The sequence below is a fragment of the Aphelocoma coerulescens genome, chromosome 6, assembly GCF_041296385.1.
Source record: "Aphelocoma coerulescens isolate FSJ_1873_10779 chromosome 6, UR_Acoe_1.0, whole genome shotgun sequence".
Classification (NCBI taxonomy): domain Eukaryota; kingdom Metazoa; phylum Chordata; class Aves; order Passeriformes; family Corvidae; genus Aphelocoma; species Aphelocoma coerulescens.
Window position 1 is genome coordinate 29,107,352 of NC_091020.1, and position 17,200 is coordinate 29,124,551.

The 17,200-nt window shown below is 41.0% G+C and overlaps 1 protein-coding gene across 12 annotated transcripts in view; it reads right to left on the bottom strand.

The window, feature by feature from the left end:
• The window catches only part of ABLIM1 (actin binding LIM protein 1), a 193,983-nt gene that overhangs the window by 17,429 nt on the left and 159,354 nt on the right, over positions 1-17,200 (bottom strand). For 10 of the 12 annotated variants that reach the window (XM_069020088.1, XM_069020080.1, XM_069020087.1 and 7 more), the window contains 4 exons: positions 13,031-13,066; positions 11,618-11,747; positions 3,361-3,465; positions 998-1,045 (listed from right to left, as the gene is read on the bottom strand). In XM_069020088.1, the coding sequence (XP_068876189.1) occupies positions 998-1,045; positions 3,361-3,465; positions 11,618-11,747; positions 13,031-13,066 (319 nt within the window). The remainder of the gene's footprint in view (positions 1-997; positions 1,046-3,360; positions 3,466-11,617; positions 11,748-13,030; positions 13,067-17,200) is intronic. The other 2 variants (XM_069020083.1, XM_069020082.1) reach the window with 1 other exon arrangement.

The window sequence follows — 17,200 nt, forward strand, 5'->3', positions numbered from 1 at the left end:
AGCAGTGTAATTTGCAGTGCTCACTCCTGACTACAGAATGGATTTGTGGGCTTTCCTGCTCATCCCAGCTCTCAGCCAACTGTTCATCTAAGCCCTGTAGTGCTGCTGATTTGCTACTTAACCCTAAACACATTCCACTGGATAAAACATCTGGAAAGGGATGCAAATTCAGTCTATAAATAGTGGAGTAATCTGTCTTTCACCAAGGTAAATAAAAAACATCTCGTATGCACAGCTTTCTGTTCACAGCAGGAGGGAAGTGAACACACTTCTTTACAATGCAGCCTTCCCCGTGGGATTACAGACAGGCAAGGCCATGGGCTCCTGCCATCACCTGCATTTCAGACTTGCTATAACAACACCAACACCAAAAAGCTTAGAGCACTAACACTGCTGTCCAACTCAGAAGCCAAACGCCTGGAAAAACAAGTACAGCAAACTACCTGAGCTGTACCACAGGGCTGAGAGTCAAATTAGCCTTCTCAGTGATAAGTCACCTACAGTATCTTCACTAATTAAAGATTCTTATTTAAAGCCACAGGTACATGTGGAATTCCAGTCTGATTATAACATCTCCATCTTTGCTGTTGAAATAAATTATTGTACTGTGTCTGTTTAAAATAAGGATATTTCACGAAGTCCCTGTCAGAGATCAGTCTACTGTTAATCCACTTTAACATGACCAGTACCTATACTCTTAAAATAGAAACTTAAAGAAGAGAAATGCTGGAAGGTATCATAATGCAAACAGCAAAATCCCAGCTAATGGCAATTTTGCCATTAATATCCACATGGCAAGATTAAACCATATAATCCAAACAAAACAACATGCTTTAAAACATAATCACTTTCCAGGACATGCAATTACAGCCACTTCAAGCTTGGACTACTAAATTTTTATGCTTAGAAAGTAAAAATTGAATGCTTTTCACTAATTGTACACCCTTTAATTCAGCTGACACTCCAGTGTTGAAATAAAAAGGGAAAGGTCATTTACCGTGTTGTTTGTAGATGGGAGGCTTCCTGTAAATGTTGACACCTTGATCTGTGATATTAAGAAACAGAAAAAAGGGGATGTGAAAACTGCTTCAGTTTTAGATAAAGATAACTCCACCACTAAAGCAACAGACAGACCAAATCAAGGATATAGCACAAGAAAAAGCCAGAAAGCTATTTCTAGTATTATACAAAACCAGATTATTTAAAGAAAAGAAAACATAAGAACAAGTGAAAAGTCAAAGACGTGTGGTATGAAGTCCTTTGGAGCTGATTCCATAACATGTGGATGCATCAACTCATGAACCATTTATTTTAAAGTGGGATAAAAGAGAGGAAATGTAAGCAGGCAAGACATTTCAATGGTGAAGATACAAGCCATTTGGGGAAAACCACACCAAATGACTTCTGTGGAAAACTGTGCTTCAGTCAGAACAGCTCAATTTTCTTTCCAACTGACTGGCTGGATGGAACAGAGGAGAATGCAGCAAGCCTACAATTCACTTCAAAATCCAGAGAACAACATAGACACGTAGGACACTGTTTTCAACAGGCAACAACAGCCACACTTCAGTGAGTCAAAGGGATTCTTTATGCAGTGTTCACTGATGTGCTACTAATTCTCAAACCACAAGGACAGTTTTTCTTCCTTTTTTTTTGTGATTTTTTTTATGCAAGGCCCACCATATTGCATATTACCTAAGTAAATCAGAATAAAAACACTCCCCAGAACTCTAATGCAGTAAATCTACAGCATGTCTAAGTGATACCATATTTTTACAAATAATAATCTAAGACAGGAACCATTTCGTTCTAAACTACCTTCCCATCCCAGCCAACACTTTGTGTATTCGGCACAGCTACAAATACAAAAGCTAATCCAAAATCAGCACTACAGTGCAAAAATGTGCCAAAATCTTATTAGAAGAGCAAATTGAGCTGCAGGGAGCTAGAAAATTAATGTCAGAAACCCATTTTGCTACTTTATTCTGCCTGAAAAAAGTTTTCAGTTACATTAGAATGGAAGATGAAAAGGAATTTCAGAAACACATGCACTGTATCACAGATCCAATTAAAGTGCTACAGGAGACAACTTTGCCTTTGGCATGAAGGAAAGCTAAACCTAAAAACCTACTGAAACAGAGGCAAATCATACCCTGCAGAACCCTACATCCTTAAATAAACAGGCAAACTCAGTGCACACAAAGACACTGTGGTCTTTCATTCCTGTGTGTGATTTGTTATGGCCACTTGACCAGCAAACAGGTATGAATATTACAAGGGTAGTCATGCAGTCCTTTTGCGCACATGGACACCAGAAAGCTCCAGGGAGAATGGGAGCACAGCTCCTTCCGTGGCTGCACCACGCCAGCTGGCGAGGAGAGCTCCCCCACGATGCTCCAGGTCATTTCTCACAGCTATTCATGCAATTAGGCTTGAGTTTAGGCGAGACACCGAGAGCCAGGTGAGCTTAAGCAGTTAAAGAGCTGACCTCAGCCAAGCCAGGTCACCCTGATGGAAAGGGGGTGTGCACAAAATGTTTATCTGCCAGATTTGAGGAGACCAGGAAGGGTAGTAACCTCTTGCACTGTGGAAGAACACCAGGCTGAAGGGAATCTGAAAATAACTGGATAGAACAAGGCTTTCAGCTAGTGCTGAAGCAACCAGATGCATGTCCAAACCCTAGGGACACACAGCTCATCCCATCAAAATCCAAGACACATGGGCTTCTCAGATGCTGGAACAACTGTGGAGCTCACTTCAAAACAGAAACTGTCCTCTACAGAAAGGACATCCTAAGGCACACATGTTCATGTGGATCTGCAGATCTCTCTGAGGACACCAGGCCATTGCACAAAACAAGAAACAACCTCACGTGCTTTAAAAAGAAAGGAACACTAAACTAGAATTGTTGGGTTCAAGACTGAAACAAGTCACAACAATCTGAATGAACAACACATGTAATGGCTCACTGGCCATTACATCACTCAACCTCTTTTCTGCATATGCATCAAAACCAACTCCTCTAAAATTAGCAGAGCTACGCTGGTGCTCAGCTGGTGCAACTGGGAGAAAAACCAAGCCCTACATAGCTCATATACAGCTCACAGACCATCAACAGACCCTAAAAAATGAAGCAGTCTTACAGTGAAACACCTGACCAAGAGAATAGGTAAAAATCACAATGAACCCCCACGTTCTTAAGGCACTACTCCTCTCAGCGAGCCCAGAAGCAGTTCCAAACCCTGAGGGTGCAACCCATGGTAAACGGTGTGAAACGATGGAGACAAGACAGAAGTTACATTAAAGGCTACATTCTACACTGTGACAGGACAGTGAGACACACACAGTGCCAGCTCCTACCTGGAACATGGAAATGTTTAGGGGCCTGAGCGTAAGTTGGAGTGAGAGGGCGACTGTCAGGCCGATAGGGGACAGGGGAGTTCCGACCGCTGGACGGCTCATTGCCTCCAATGAAAGAATGGAGAAAACAAAATGAGAAGAGGGAGAGCAATAAAAAAAAAAGCAAGTCCAATCAAACCCAAACAAAACTGGTGGAATCAAAATCTCCAGGGAGAAAAGAAGTTGAACCAAAATATAAATACAAACGATGAGGAGGACTGGTAGTAGCCCTGGTGACTTTTTTCCCCCCTGCTATTCCTGCAGAGACAAAAATTCATGTTCAGGCTGGAGTTGAGGTTTGAGCAGCTCAGACTCATTCTGACGGCATGCAGGCAGGAGCTGTGTGTTCGTAGCTGGTGATTAGATGGGCAGTATAGAAAAGAAGAATGGAAGGTTACTTGGCAATGATGATTTAGTATGGAGACTGATATTTGTAAGTAAAAGGCGCAAACACGGAGCAGAGTAGTTGATATGCAAACCCAAAGCAGATAGAAGCAGATGCTGGCAGTTACTACAGTTCACTAAACCAAAAGTGTACAGAAACCAGAAACAGAAAATAGCTGTTAGGTCACTTGGCCCATATCAAGAGGCTTAACTGTTCCTTACACACTCTTTCATTGGTTTAGGAAAATTCTGATATGGCAAAATAATTTGTAAAGCAGTGCAGCCCATCTGGTGGCTGCACCCACATCGTTCGTGCCGCTTCAAATCTCTGTCAATGCCAAATTTGGCTCTGATGACAATACTTCACTGCTGATTTAGCAAATCTGAATCTAATACCTAAAACCCTTAGTTCTAGTTTGCACACACAGTTTGTTCTATTTGTAGGATTACTCTTAGTGGGACTACCCCTTTTCCTCCTGACAATGCCCCACAGCAATCCAACGGCCCTGAAAGTTCCTGCGTCTTGTCAGGGAGAGAGGGCTGCTGCACAGCCACGATGGTGGATCCCCAAGAATCAACACTTAACAGCCAGATATTCATTCACATGTCTGTGTGTGTACCTTAAAGGAATGCAGCTGCCTCTTTTATTGTACCACTCTTCACACTAGAGCAAACTCCCACAAGGAAAAACCATCCACACAGATGCTTATTTTACATGAGGGCGGTGACCCCAGAAGTGAAAAGTAGGGGAGCATCAAACCCCTTTCATTTTTAAAGAATGCATAAGGGCTTAAAAAACCCTATAAATGCTGATTAGGAAGCAAGAAAAAAAATGGAAGGTGGAGGAGGGAATGATAACAAATACAGGAGGGCTATAAAACATAAGAAAAAATAAACTGCAGACCCGTTTCTTATGTCCTGTTAGAGGACCCAAAACCTTAGACTCAGCATGCTATTTATATATTTGGGGTGGGGAGATAGGTGTGGGAGAAGGAAAAAAGAAGTCTTCTTTACAATTTACACAAAAAATCCTCTTTTACTTGAACAGTCATCTGCCAATCTAAAAGGCACTAAAAGGGAAAAAACAAATGCTCTTTACAAACTTTGCAGAGATGTGCCACAGAGGCTTCAGCCAGTATGCAAGTTAACCCACTGCATATGAATGTTTCAAAAATTACATGCACAGTTCAGGGGCCTTGGCTGTACAAAAGTTGTCCAGAAGAATGCATGTGCAAAATTCTGTATTTAGCACTTTGACATTTCAGCCCTAAATGACATTATGCGCTTTCAACCACATGAGTTGATGGTTGTTTTCTATTTAGGGTGCAGCGAGGCTGAGCTTCTTGCAAGGTAACAGTAAGGGCTAGTTTTGCTAACTCTGAAAAGCAGCATGAATGATTAGTTAAACATTACTGTCATATTTCAATCTATGGCTCTTTACTTAGCAATTCCAATATTGTGTTCTACTTCTCCAGCCTTTGAGCTATTATGATGGCGGAACACCTCACTTTATTTTACTTATGTCTTTTGTTCCTATTGAGAAATCATGAGTTACTTTTCAGCAAAATCGTTGTTTTATAAGGAAAAAAACTTCTTTAATATTGATAGGTCTCGAGATACAGTTAATTGTTTATACAGAACATGTCACTTTGTTTTTCTGCTTCCCTTAGCAATTACACTCAATAAAAGAGAAAAAACAAAGGGGATTTATTGACCTGTGGACTTGTCACACAGAGGAGTCACAAATACGTTTTAACTACTGGGAACTGATAGTCTAAATGTGGGTGTGTTCAATTTGCAGTGCTTCTGTCACCAACACAACAAATACAGGGAAGAAACCTTTCTTAGAGCCCTCTCTACCTCTAGACACAACTAAGTGTGCTCACACCCATAAATGTATGCTGGCTGGTCTTGCATCTGGGACACAGATAATTTGTTTAGAGAGAACTGGTGATGTATAATGCACCTACTAACCAGGCAGATAATTACTGTGGTATCATCCTGCATGTGATGCTTTACAGATGTCTCTGCTGGCTTCTATTTCCTGGGGTACCTAATGACTCTTGCTAGTAGTGACAAATAACTCCCCTTTACACTTCCTAGGATGGCAGCCTCATTACTTCCAACCTCTGCAAGAGGGAATGGTACATCTACTTAGATTCCCATTAGGCCATCCCCAAGGAGCCCACTCTCATAACGAGGCTTAAGTGCTTGGGATGCAGCTGCAAAACCACCCACAATTTATGGAAGCAGTGCCAACATCTGTGGAATGTGCACATGCACAGAGGACAGCAGAGCTCCTGGCTGCCTCTACCTGTCTCCCAGGGCCTCATGGCCAGCCTGCTTGTAGCTTTACACAAAACCCATTAAATTTGGGTTCCTTGCCTGCACAGGAAAGTCTCTCTCACTGTGTCAGATATGCTGTAACTACTGTTAACTCCCCAAAGCAACAAGAGCACTCTGGTTCACCAACACTGTAGAAAGAACTAATTCTCACACCCTTGGCATGAAGATGAATATGCCTGTGTGTAGGGGGGGGGATGTTAAGAAATAATGGAACAAGCTTAATCTAAAAATCATCACTAGAGCGCAGCAGAAGGGAAATTCAGAGGCTTTTTTTTTCCTTTCCTTCTCTTTGCTCCATCGGGTAGTAGTTTTCTATAGCTGAATTTGTTAGGCAGGTTGCCCTAGCAGCCAGGAATAGAACTGCTTGCCCACACACAGCCCAGTGTAATGCAGGTTCCGGCTGCCTTCTGAAGTGCTCACCACTGGGCTCAGTGGGATCCACAAGCTCAGCTCACAGAATCAGGCCAAAAACCCATATGCAACCAACACTGAGCCTTCTGTCAGCTTCTTTCTCTACTTCTGAGTAGACACAGGAAAACAAGCTCAACAGTACCTAAAACCCTTACTCCTATTCAGGTTTTGTCAAACTATCATTCATCCTCTTGTCCAGATGTGTAGCCCTTATTTCACACACAAAACTGAAAATCATGAAACAGCCAAAACACAACTGTTTTCCAGAGCAGAACTTTCATCTGCATCCACAAAACCCTGTAAATAGTTACCAGGTACAGAAAGCATTTGATTTCAGAGACCTGCCTCAGGGAAGGAAAGTGGGAGCCTGTGATAAGCAAGGTCCAAATTCTCTATGAAGGTGGGTAGATTCTCTTGGGAAGGTCTGTGAGCAAAGGAATACACACTACTTTGAAACTCTCTTACATGGAATTCTTATGGGGGCTTTGCAATATTCTTGAATGCCTCTGAAAAATTCTAGGCATGTGAGATGAAATCCTGGCTCTCAATGGGAGTTTTGTCTCTGATTTCAGAAGGGTCAAGGTTTCTTTCATTCGTGGACTTGTTTTGATTCTTTCATAGAGAAGACAGTACTTTATTGAGACAAGACCAAATTCAATGGAAATTAGGTTAAATTAAGTCTAAGCTGATGCATATTACATACCCTTCCAGCTTTTTCAACCTGTATGTTACATCAACAAGCTCTCACTAAAACTTTCTGAGGCGTATTTAGCCCCTTTCATTCCTCCAATTTCTTTACTTTTGGCTATGTCTGTGAGATTTAATCATTATGCTTCTTTAAGCCTTATGTTGTATGAAAACACACTGAAACTGGTCTAAATGTCTGTTTTCTGGCTTGAGCATACAAAATAACACAGGTGTAATGTGTCACATGACACTTCAGTTATCATTATGCTGCTGGGAAATCATGTCCCTTTACCAAAGCAGTTGAGACACCATCTGTATTTTCTGACTCTTAAAGGAAAAAAACCCCAAAATTACAGTTTTGTGAAATCTTTCTTACAAACCAACATCAAGTTCACCTTCTTGCTAAAAGTACCAGCGAGAAAGGCTGAGTCAGTAAAAAGATCCCATGGTGCCTCTTCTGTCACAGTGATATGTATTCGAGCTTTCAGGAGCTTTGCTGAGTAATGACACATAAATGATGTCCAGGCCTTCAGAAAACTGAGGATTCTTACAACATCTTCCAGGACATATCTGATAAAAACCATACCCACCCCTCTGTCTACAGCACTTGTAATCCCACTTGGCCTTTTTTACCAACAACTGAAAAAAATACCTGATCTACATGCCAGGTGATTCTTTGAAATCTGAAAACAATAAGCATGGATTTCCAATAGTTCTTCTCATTTCTCTGTTGAAGAAGCTATTTTCTCAACAGAAAAAGAATGAAAATGCCACTTGAAAGAGTGTGAGCATTAATTTGGACTTACAGCAAAGAAATGTTGAAATTGCAAGGACTATGAATTAACTGCATGCTGAAATGAGCAGTATATCTATTTTTAAGGGTCCCAATCTTTTTAAGTGAGATTTTTTTTTTAAATAGTGACATAGTAGGAAAGTGGACAGTGCAGATTATTAAAAATCATCTAAAAAGGCAAGAATATAAAATTAGTAGTGGTGATCTGAATGCTTAAAGAGCCATGATGTTGAGATCTATTAACATTTCTTGAAATTTCATGGCAACAACTTTCTTGCAACTGATTTTGATTATCTCCAGATTATCTACATTAATCAATGGTGCCAGATTGTGATCTATGTTCAATTTACTCAGCTCTCTCTTTTTGAGCTCTTGCAGGTAATATAAGCTCTGACCTTCTCCCCAAGAGAAGAGACGGCCCAGCCAAGTGCTACAACAGAAATCAAACATTCACAAAAAGCAAGAAACAAAACTAAAATCTTATTGAGCTAAGTGAGTTCCTTGAAGAGACACAGTGAAAGAATAATCCTCCTCCAAATCAAACCATGGAAAATAAAAGATTGAAAAAAGGACCAGATCCTCAAATAATGTAAATCCTTGCAATGCTACTGCTTTCAGCAGAGCCTTCCAATTTGCATTAGTTGAGGAGAGGCCTAGAGATTTTAATTTTACTTTTTTCGGCCCTAATTATTGCCAATGTGAATAACAAAGATTAACTTCCTTGTTGCCATTGATCTTTATATCATCTCTTTTTTTTCTTCTCCGTATTTTTGATCACCTCGTTCTCATTCAGGCAATACTGTAATCAATTTTTTCAATGCATGCTTTAAGAACGTGGCAGTAATTAAATTTGATAAGCTAACTGCTGAAGGGATTGTTGTGTACTGCTTTAGAAAGAAGCTAAATTAGGCACATACAGGTTCTAGGTAATAAATGACAATGCTTTTCTGTGTGTTTCTACCAGGTAAATGCTTGGTGACTCTTCAACTAGGGCCCTTAGAAATGACATATTTCCTCCAGAAAAAAGGACATTATGTCTATTCTACTGTAGTTTTGAGTGCAACAGCACATTTCGAGGCATGCTCAGCTAACACAGCCATAGGCAACCTCCCGGAGACACGCCTTATCAGCTCTGCCAGAACGCTAACAGATCTCCAGCCTGGAGGATACTCCTTGGAGAGAGTCCTGGCTCCTTACCTTTGACATGGGGGATGAAGTGGTGTCGGAAGGGGGAGTTGGGGCGGGAGTCATGGAGAGCGGGGCCGCGGCTGCTCGTGCGCGGGGGTACCACGCGCTGCGCACCCAGAGCCAGCAGCTCTGCGGCAGCGGGGAGGCGGGGGGCAGGACAGAACGGAGACAAAGAAAAGCAATAAGAGACAGGCAGGGAAGGAGGCTTCGAAGGAAGGAGAAAAAAAAAGGCATTGAACAATTAGGATTCTGGAAAGAAGGAAGGAGAAAAAAACAAAACGGTTAAAGATGCACCAAAGGGTCCGTAAATGTTAAGACAAAATTACAGGAAGTTATTAGAAGAGAGGCTTAGCTTTGAACTGCATCGCTAATTTAGCATAACATCATTGGCTTAATGAGCTTCTGACCTATGCCTTGTTACCAGAAAGTAGCCTGCTACCAGCATGCAAACATCACAAACATTGACGCCCAATTAGTTAAGAAAGCAGCTGGTTTGAAAAGTGCCTGACCAAAAAATGTCAGTCAAGAGGCATGCAAGCTGTTTTCTATTGTTTTAAGACATTCCAAAAACGCTGCCAACATCAGCTAGGGCACCACGGGAGGAAAAGGCTGCAAACTTTTTCAGAACTTGTAGCACTTGATTTTTGAAGAACCTTATGCTGACAACGTCAGTGCAGCAGTTCACTTCTCTCTCAAGGGCTAGCTGGGAGCAAAAAAGAAGTTATATGGGGCCACTGGGTTTATTCAGAGAGAAATTATTCTTGCAAAATAACATGGTGAAAAGAAGTGCCATTAGGAGGAAAAAAAAGAACATATACAACTGCTATTATTCAACATGAGTAATCACTGTAGGAAAATAATTACTGTAGGAAAATTATTAAAGTAGCTTTAACAACTACCCTAAAACAGGATAGGAAACATCAAATGATGAATTGTACAGAATTACTTCTGTGTCACATGAGGGTCAGTAACAGGCGAGCCCAAGATGAGATCATCTGAACAGAGGTAAGTTTGAACAAATATCTTCTCAGAAAATCCTTCAGGCTATGGACTTTGGAAGATTTTACATTTGGATCCAAACTCTGGCTTGAGCCCATCTGCCCATCACAAGAGTTACATAAACAGAGATTGCTTCTGGGGAAGGTCTTTGACTGAACACAGACAGTAAAACTCAATCACAGTCAAGTCTGGAATAGCGCCTGGATTTGTTCACATCCCTGAGACAACAGATAAAAATGGAAAAATCCCCTCAGAACTGGAGAATCAAGGGACAGAAGTTTGCAGCTTTTTCACGTTTTCAAGTCTCTTTCAGTTTCAGTTGTAACGTCATCTTAAAACACAGTCATGTTGTCAGCACTAAGTATCAGACACAATTTGCTTCTGTCCCACCTCCCTTGGGTCCCTTAAATAAGGCATTCACTGACAGACACAATTGGCTGCTTTCAGCCCACCCCCACTAGGAAATGGCTACAGCATTCAAGTTCCACAGTGGTGGCTCTATTATAAATCTTTAATTTTAAAAATGCAGCTCCTATTGCATATGGGCTTTTGGCATCCCAACTGTTCAGCTGTAATCACCAAGGAAGATGAAACCGTGCGATTGTATCACTTAATTTAAAAACAGATCACAAAGATTTAATTCATTACCATACACAATAAAATCAGTCTTGAAGAGTCTTCAATGAATAGCATTTAGCAATACATTTTTATGCAGTTTGGGTGTGGATGAATAGCTCATTTTCATATCTTGCTTTTATATACACAACCAGTAATTTTGGAGGCACTGGGAACCTGAATGACCTGTACATTTTCTATACTGCACACAGAACTTGTACATGACTGCTAAAAAGTAAAGTTGGTGTTTTCAAGTGTTCCCAGGCAATTGCCTATGGCTTTAATTAAAAAGATACCATCTGAGTCCATGTCTTAAAAAATGACTAGCAATTTGGAGCATATGGGTATTTTGCTTCTGAATGTGAGATTCTATGGCTGCACCAAGCTTTAAAGGATTTTTTTACAAGGGAGTTAACCTACATTACTAATTTCTGTACAGCAAGCCGTAATTTTTGTTTCCAATATGTGATACTTCTCCCAAATTCCAGAAGGAAGTTTGCGATTCACTGCTGCAAATTTTCACTTGCTTTCAGAAACATAAAAATATTTTTTAAAGAATTGACTGGAAACAAAACCAGAAGACTTATATTTATGATGCAAGAAACAGCCAGCCTAGTGCAAAAGACTATGTCAATCCAGAACAATAAACAGGTAGAAAATGAGACACTAAAATACACAACAATTTTTCAATCCTAAAATTGCACTTCTAAGAGAAACAAGTGCTTCACTGCACCACTGAGTGGCATAATAAAGAAACAATATTTTTTCATGTGTTTGTAATGCAGTTGCCCTTACCAGGTCTGTGGAAATGCTGGGGGGAACGTGACATGGTGGGGGTGTAGCTGTGCCGACTGTACACGGGAGAGTTAATGGAGCCCTGGCTGGTAGACCTGTGAATCATGCGGTCCCGAACATCCTGATAGCCCTGCAGGACAGAGGCATCCACTGATAAATGTAAATGCACATTGCACATTCTTAGCAGCACTTAACTTCCATGGATCTGAAGGCATCAGCAGAAGCGACTGAAATAGTAACATCCCTTAAGCTTTCAACCTACTTTATTAGCACTGTTCTCCAAGGATCTGCTCCAACCCATTTCTATAGTCAGAATTCAGTCTTGGAAGGTTCCAACTCCACCTGTAATTTCTATTTAACTCTATATAATCCTAGATTTGCCCACAGTCCCTGACTCCATAAGGGAAGCTGCATCCAGAGAGTGTGTGTCCTGTAGTGACCTGCACAAGACAGATACATGAGCTGGCCATCAGTGAGCTAACTTGGAGACCAGCAAGAATTCCATAGGTGTAGCACAGAGCTCTCTGTGGCTAAATTTACCATGTGTCACAACCAGCTACATCAGCAGATATTTATATCCAAATCAGATTCCCCATGCATCTGAGAACATGACACCTCCTTGTATAGCAAAATTCAATTTACTTGGTTTCCTGGGGGTAAAAAAAGTCAGTAAAAGAAACAAACAAAAAACCTCAAAACAGACAACACCTTCACACACCCCCCCTCTCCCCTGCCCCCCATGAAGCAAACTAAACCAGGACAAAAGGGAAAGGACTGATGTTAATGCATGAAGATTTACAAGAAATTTTACAGTCCCTTAATTTTTAACTAGTAGCAATCAGTACAACTTTTACGTTGCAAATAAGCAACGTGATAATGCAACGATGATGATTCTGCAAGAGCATCTCTTGTATCCTGACAAATGATGTCACAAATGTTTCCTGTTATTATGATGTTCAAATTAACTCCTCTGGCAAAGCAAAACCAAAGGAGACCATAGTTTTGTTTTCTTCAAGATAAAACTGCAAATGTTTCAGTAGCAAACACGGTTTATTATTTAGATGCTTAGAGCAGCATTTTATCTCCTGTAAATCCTGCAGCTCTCGAGCTCTGAATCCGCCTGTGCCACAAGGAGCAGGAATGTACCAGAAGTGACGCCTGCTGGACACAGGGCTCTGCTTTACAGACAGCAACCAGGAGGAGTGGTAGCTCCACTTTTTGTACAATTGCTCAATAAGAGCTTCATTTTTCCTTCTTAGAAATAATTTTTGTTAAGTTTCAACATCGAGAAAACATGCCTGTGTGGCAAACAGAGATGGATTTGACTGATAATAAACCCAATGCCTGCATTGCTTCGAGGGAATAATTCTAATTACAGTAGGATACTGCCCACAAAGGTTCCACCAAACTTACTTCTGCAGAAGGGGTAGGTGATAATGTCCTTGGAGACTGCAAAGACATAAAAAATAAGGTTATGAAATCATACCATTGCATATACTGGGACAGAAAAAGGTAATCTAAACATTGCTGCAGATACTCTGATATATGGCAATGTAAAGTGGCAATGCAGAAATTACTGAGGCCATCCCAGCACCGGAACCTGCTTTTTCCACATCGCTCAGGGACTGGTCCATGAATCATTGAAGTTTAAAGTTTCTGGGAGAATCTTTATAAGTGTGAATAATTCAGTCAAGTATCATGCAAGATCATCTTAGCCATCTAATCATTGTGGTAATTAAAACATAGCTGGAAAGATCAAAATCAGAAAGAGTTATTAATTTAACAACCATGCCTGTTATGAAGAAATCTTTAAAATGGAAATCAAAAGTAAATAAACATAACTCAGAGCTTTGCATGGAAAATCAAAATACAGAATATCTTTCAGGATGAAGCATGTTTTCCCTCCAATGCACACACACTGGCAAAAATGTGTTTCTCCCCAAGGCCTTACATGTCATACCCATGCAAAGGAGCACGTAGTCGTCATCACCATTTCTTTGATATAACCTCCTTTAAATCTCTGTGTTGCTCCTTGGTGACGTAAGGAGAACAGACAGGAATTACAAGCATGTGTAGTGAAAGAACTGCACAAAGGCCAGTGGGCAGAAATATGCACAATATTATGAAAACTTTCTGCAACACAGATAGGGAAACTGAGGCAAGAAATACCTTTAGAAGAAACATACCATTATGCATATGCTGATGGTACAAACAAGAATAAAGGCTATGTGTAATTACCAGTTATGTGCTCTTTAACCACCAGACAATTTGAAGCTGGGAGAGCAGGATTTAATTATTTCCTTTGTGCACAAAACTTCAATATTATTTGTCATAATAAAATGGGCAAGAGATTATGCTTTTAAATAAGACCACAATTATAGAATGATACAGCTATTAAGATAATATCTCAGAAGCAAAACTGCTGATTCTGGTCTAACTACTACTCTAATGTACAACATCAGTAGTGTAAAACGTGTGCAGAGTTTCTGGTAATAAATATCCAGCTGGTAAATACCCATACATTTTGGATTGAGAGACCATTCACTCTCATGGAGATGGTAACACTGGGAATGCAAAGTATCCAAACAAAGGAGCAATGTTTTTTATTGGATACAGGACGTCTCCTTTTCATCAAGTTTCCATAAAGCTGTTAAAGACTGCTTTTGTTACTTTCCATCAAAGCCTTGAAAGTCTTTTATATTCGTGTTTTCCTAATTCCTATCATCTAACAGCAGCAGCTGTAAAAACTTTGTTCCACATGAAACATGCCATACACAGTGCTTTGGAACAGCATTCTCTACAAAAACTGAGAGCTAACCTAAAACTCTCAGTATGAATGAAAGAAGCAGATGTTGTGAGGTGCATTCCCACACTTTTTCTACTAGCAATTCACGTGTTACTCTAAATAGAGGAATTTCTATCATCTGCTGGAGTTACCTGGATGCTGAGGTAGCAGCTACAGTAAAGGTGGTCATAGGAATCTAAGACTGGCAAGGCAGCCCAAAAAGTAGCGTGCTGAATCCAGGTATTTTTCCTTTCATGTATTTTTACTCCATCACTAGCTGACATCATCTCCCTGCTTTTTGGGAAACGGAACCTCACTCTGCAGCCAAGTTACTGCTTCATCATGCACAGGTGAACTGTCAGATCTCAAACTCTGAGGCTGCCAAGGAATATTTGGTTCTCCAGGTATTTTAAAACCTGGTCTATTACAGACAGCCACACTATGGTCAGTTTAAAACACACTGTGCAGGTGACTGAGAAAGGCAGCTCCATTCCAGAACAGCAAGCCAGTGGAAATACAGTGATGACTCCAGTTGGGGAAGGGGGAAAGGAAGAAGAAGAGGGAAAGGAAGAGGAAGGAGAAGGTGAAGGGGAACAGGAAGGGGAAGAGAAAGAGGAAGGGGAAGAGGGCTCGTTCTGACCAAATTTACATAAAATTTTCTACCACAACAGGCTCAATTCTCTGTTGCTTTGAGATCTGAGAGTCTGCTTTAATACCTGAAGCCACACAGGTCATTTTTTCATCTGGGAAACTTCTGCTAATTTTTAAAGGTGTCATTCTGCAACACAAGTTCCAGCATTTCACCCTGATGCCATTTTAGCTGTCTTTTAACTGAACTACCAGGTGGGATCTCTGCTCCATTTTAAAGCATCCATCATACTTGGAAAAATCCTTTTCTCATTTTTTGTCCGTTTGTTTAGAGAAAGGTGTTTAAGAGTGCTTTCAACAAACAGAATACTTGAAATAAAGGACATAAAGTGCTGCTTCTCAATATATACCCAACAAAAGTTGGAGCTGAGAAAAGACGACTTCAGCGCTCATCAGGTTGCTGCTTACAGGGCAGAACTGACAGGTCCTGAAGAACCTGCGTACCTGACAGTTTCTGGAAACTTTCTCACTCTGTTGCGGGCCAGCCTCGGTAGCATAACATTAATTTCCAATCTCGTTTGTCTCTTCGGAGCCCGATGGCAGCCGCAGCCAGCCCGCGCTCCCCGCGAGAGGGCGCCGGGACAGCGCGGCTCCAGCGCCGGGATCGAGCCCAGCAGGGATCGCGAGTGGGAAACCCGCCCGGGCACTGCCCTGCCCCGCACTGAGAGCAGCCTCACGCCCGCTCTGCTCACTGCCATGCTGTTTTCTCGCTTTCTGCGGCTAAAGTGTACTGTCTTCTTGTAGCCCATCCCCTAGAACTACGGTCTGTGTTCATCTCTGGATAAAGTTCAGTGCCTCTTGCACCTGTCCCCTTGTACACCCAAAAATCCTTTGCTGAGACTGGGTTGCTTGTTGGTTTTTTTTTTTTTTTTTTCCTTTTTCTCTTTAAATCATCGTGAGGGGCATTTCCAGTGTACAAGGGTAAACTGAAGGTACCCTTTTATTTAACACCACCACATACACACCTTTTGCAAAGAGAATGCAGGATAAATCACTGTCTGCAAGATTAAACATGTCACCTTCTTTGCTTTTTAAAGATGATGGGGACTGATGTGTGTTGTACCAGGGTTGCTGTCACTTGATTACCACAAAACAAACACAGGGTAAGGGATCAGTCCACCCCAATGGGCTTGTGTTCTCATTAGGGCAAGGGAAAGGATGAGAAACAGATACAAAGAGGTGAGGTAACTTGCCCAAGGTGACAGAAGTCAGCAGCAGCATTGGGTGAAAACCCAAGACCTTCTGAAAAGAAAGGGAGAGCCCCGTCTGTTTCCAGAACAAATTTCTGTAGTCACTAGAAATTAACTGAATTTAATGCTGGTGAAAATACGGTGTAAGAAAACCCCAAAGGCTTTTGCTTATTCCCAGAACAAGCATAAAAGCAGACAACTTACACCATACTGCTTTATCAGCTTCCAACATACTTCTTTGTCAGTAAGAAGCTTCCCTTTAAGGATTAACAAATAGTTCACTTTCTCTGGTGAGATTAGCTCCCTCTGTGTGACCAGCAAGAGACTTGTGTTTGTAGCAGGTTTTGTGGAATGGGTCAGGCCTGTTGGAACTGGTCAGAGGTCACCAATGCATCTCACAGTGGTTTTGAACCAGATGCAAGCTGGATTCACTACCAACATAAATTGGAGGGGAGAAATTCTGTAGTGTTCTGACCTGTTAATCTCTTATTTTATTCCTGAGCTGAATTTTCAATTCATGATTTAAAATAACTCTATAAAACATTAAAGAACAAATGAGAAAAACTGATGCAGTTCTGACCTGCTGGTGGGCAGAACACTGAGAAGAAAGCAGATTACCAGTCACACTGATCTGGTCATCTACAGACCACTGGTGCCTGAATGATTTGCTGTAATTCTTTTTTCTTCAACTTATCTTCATACTCAATTCAGTTACAGTCAGTAAGGTCACTGAGATTGCAGCAGTAAATCCATTTCCACATCCATTTAGATTTGCATTCAGGAAGGCTGATTCACAGACAGATGGTATTAGATGACAAAACCTGCTTCACAGACTGCACTGGAATCATGTAAATAGTAATTGCAGCTATGGAAATTCACCTGAGGAAACTGGGGACTGACAATCTGAAAGATACCTTTATGCACAAGTTTAGAAGAATAAATGACATAGCTTTTTCTTAT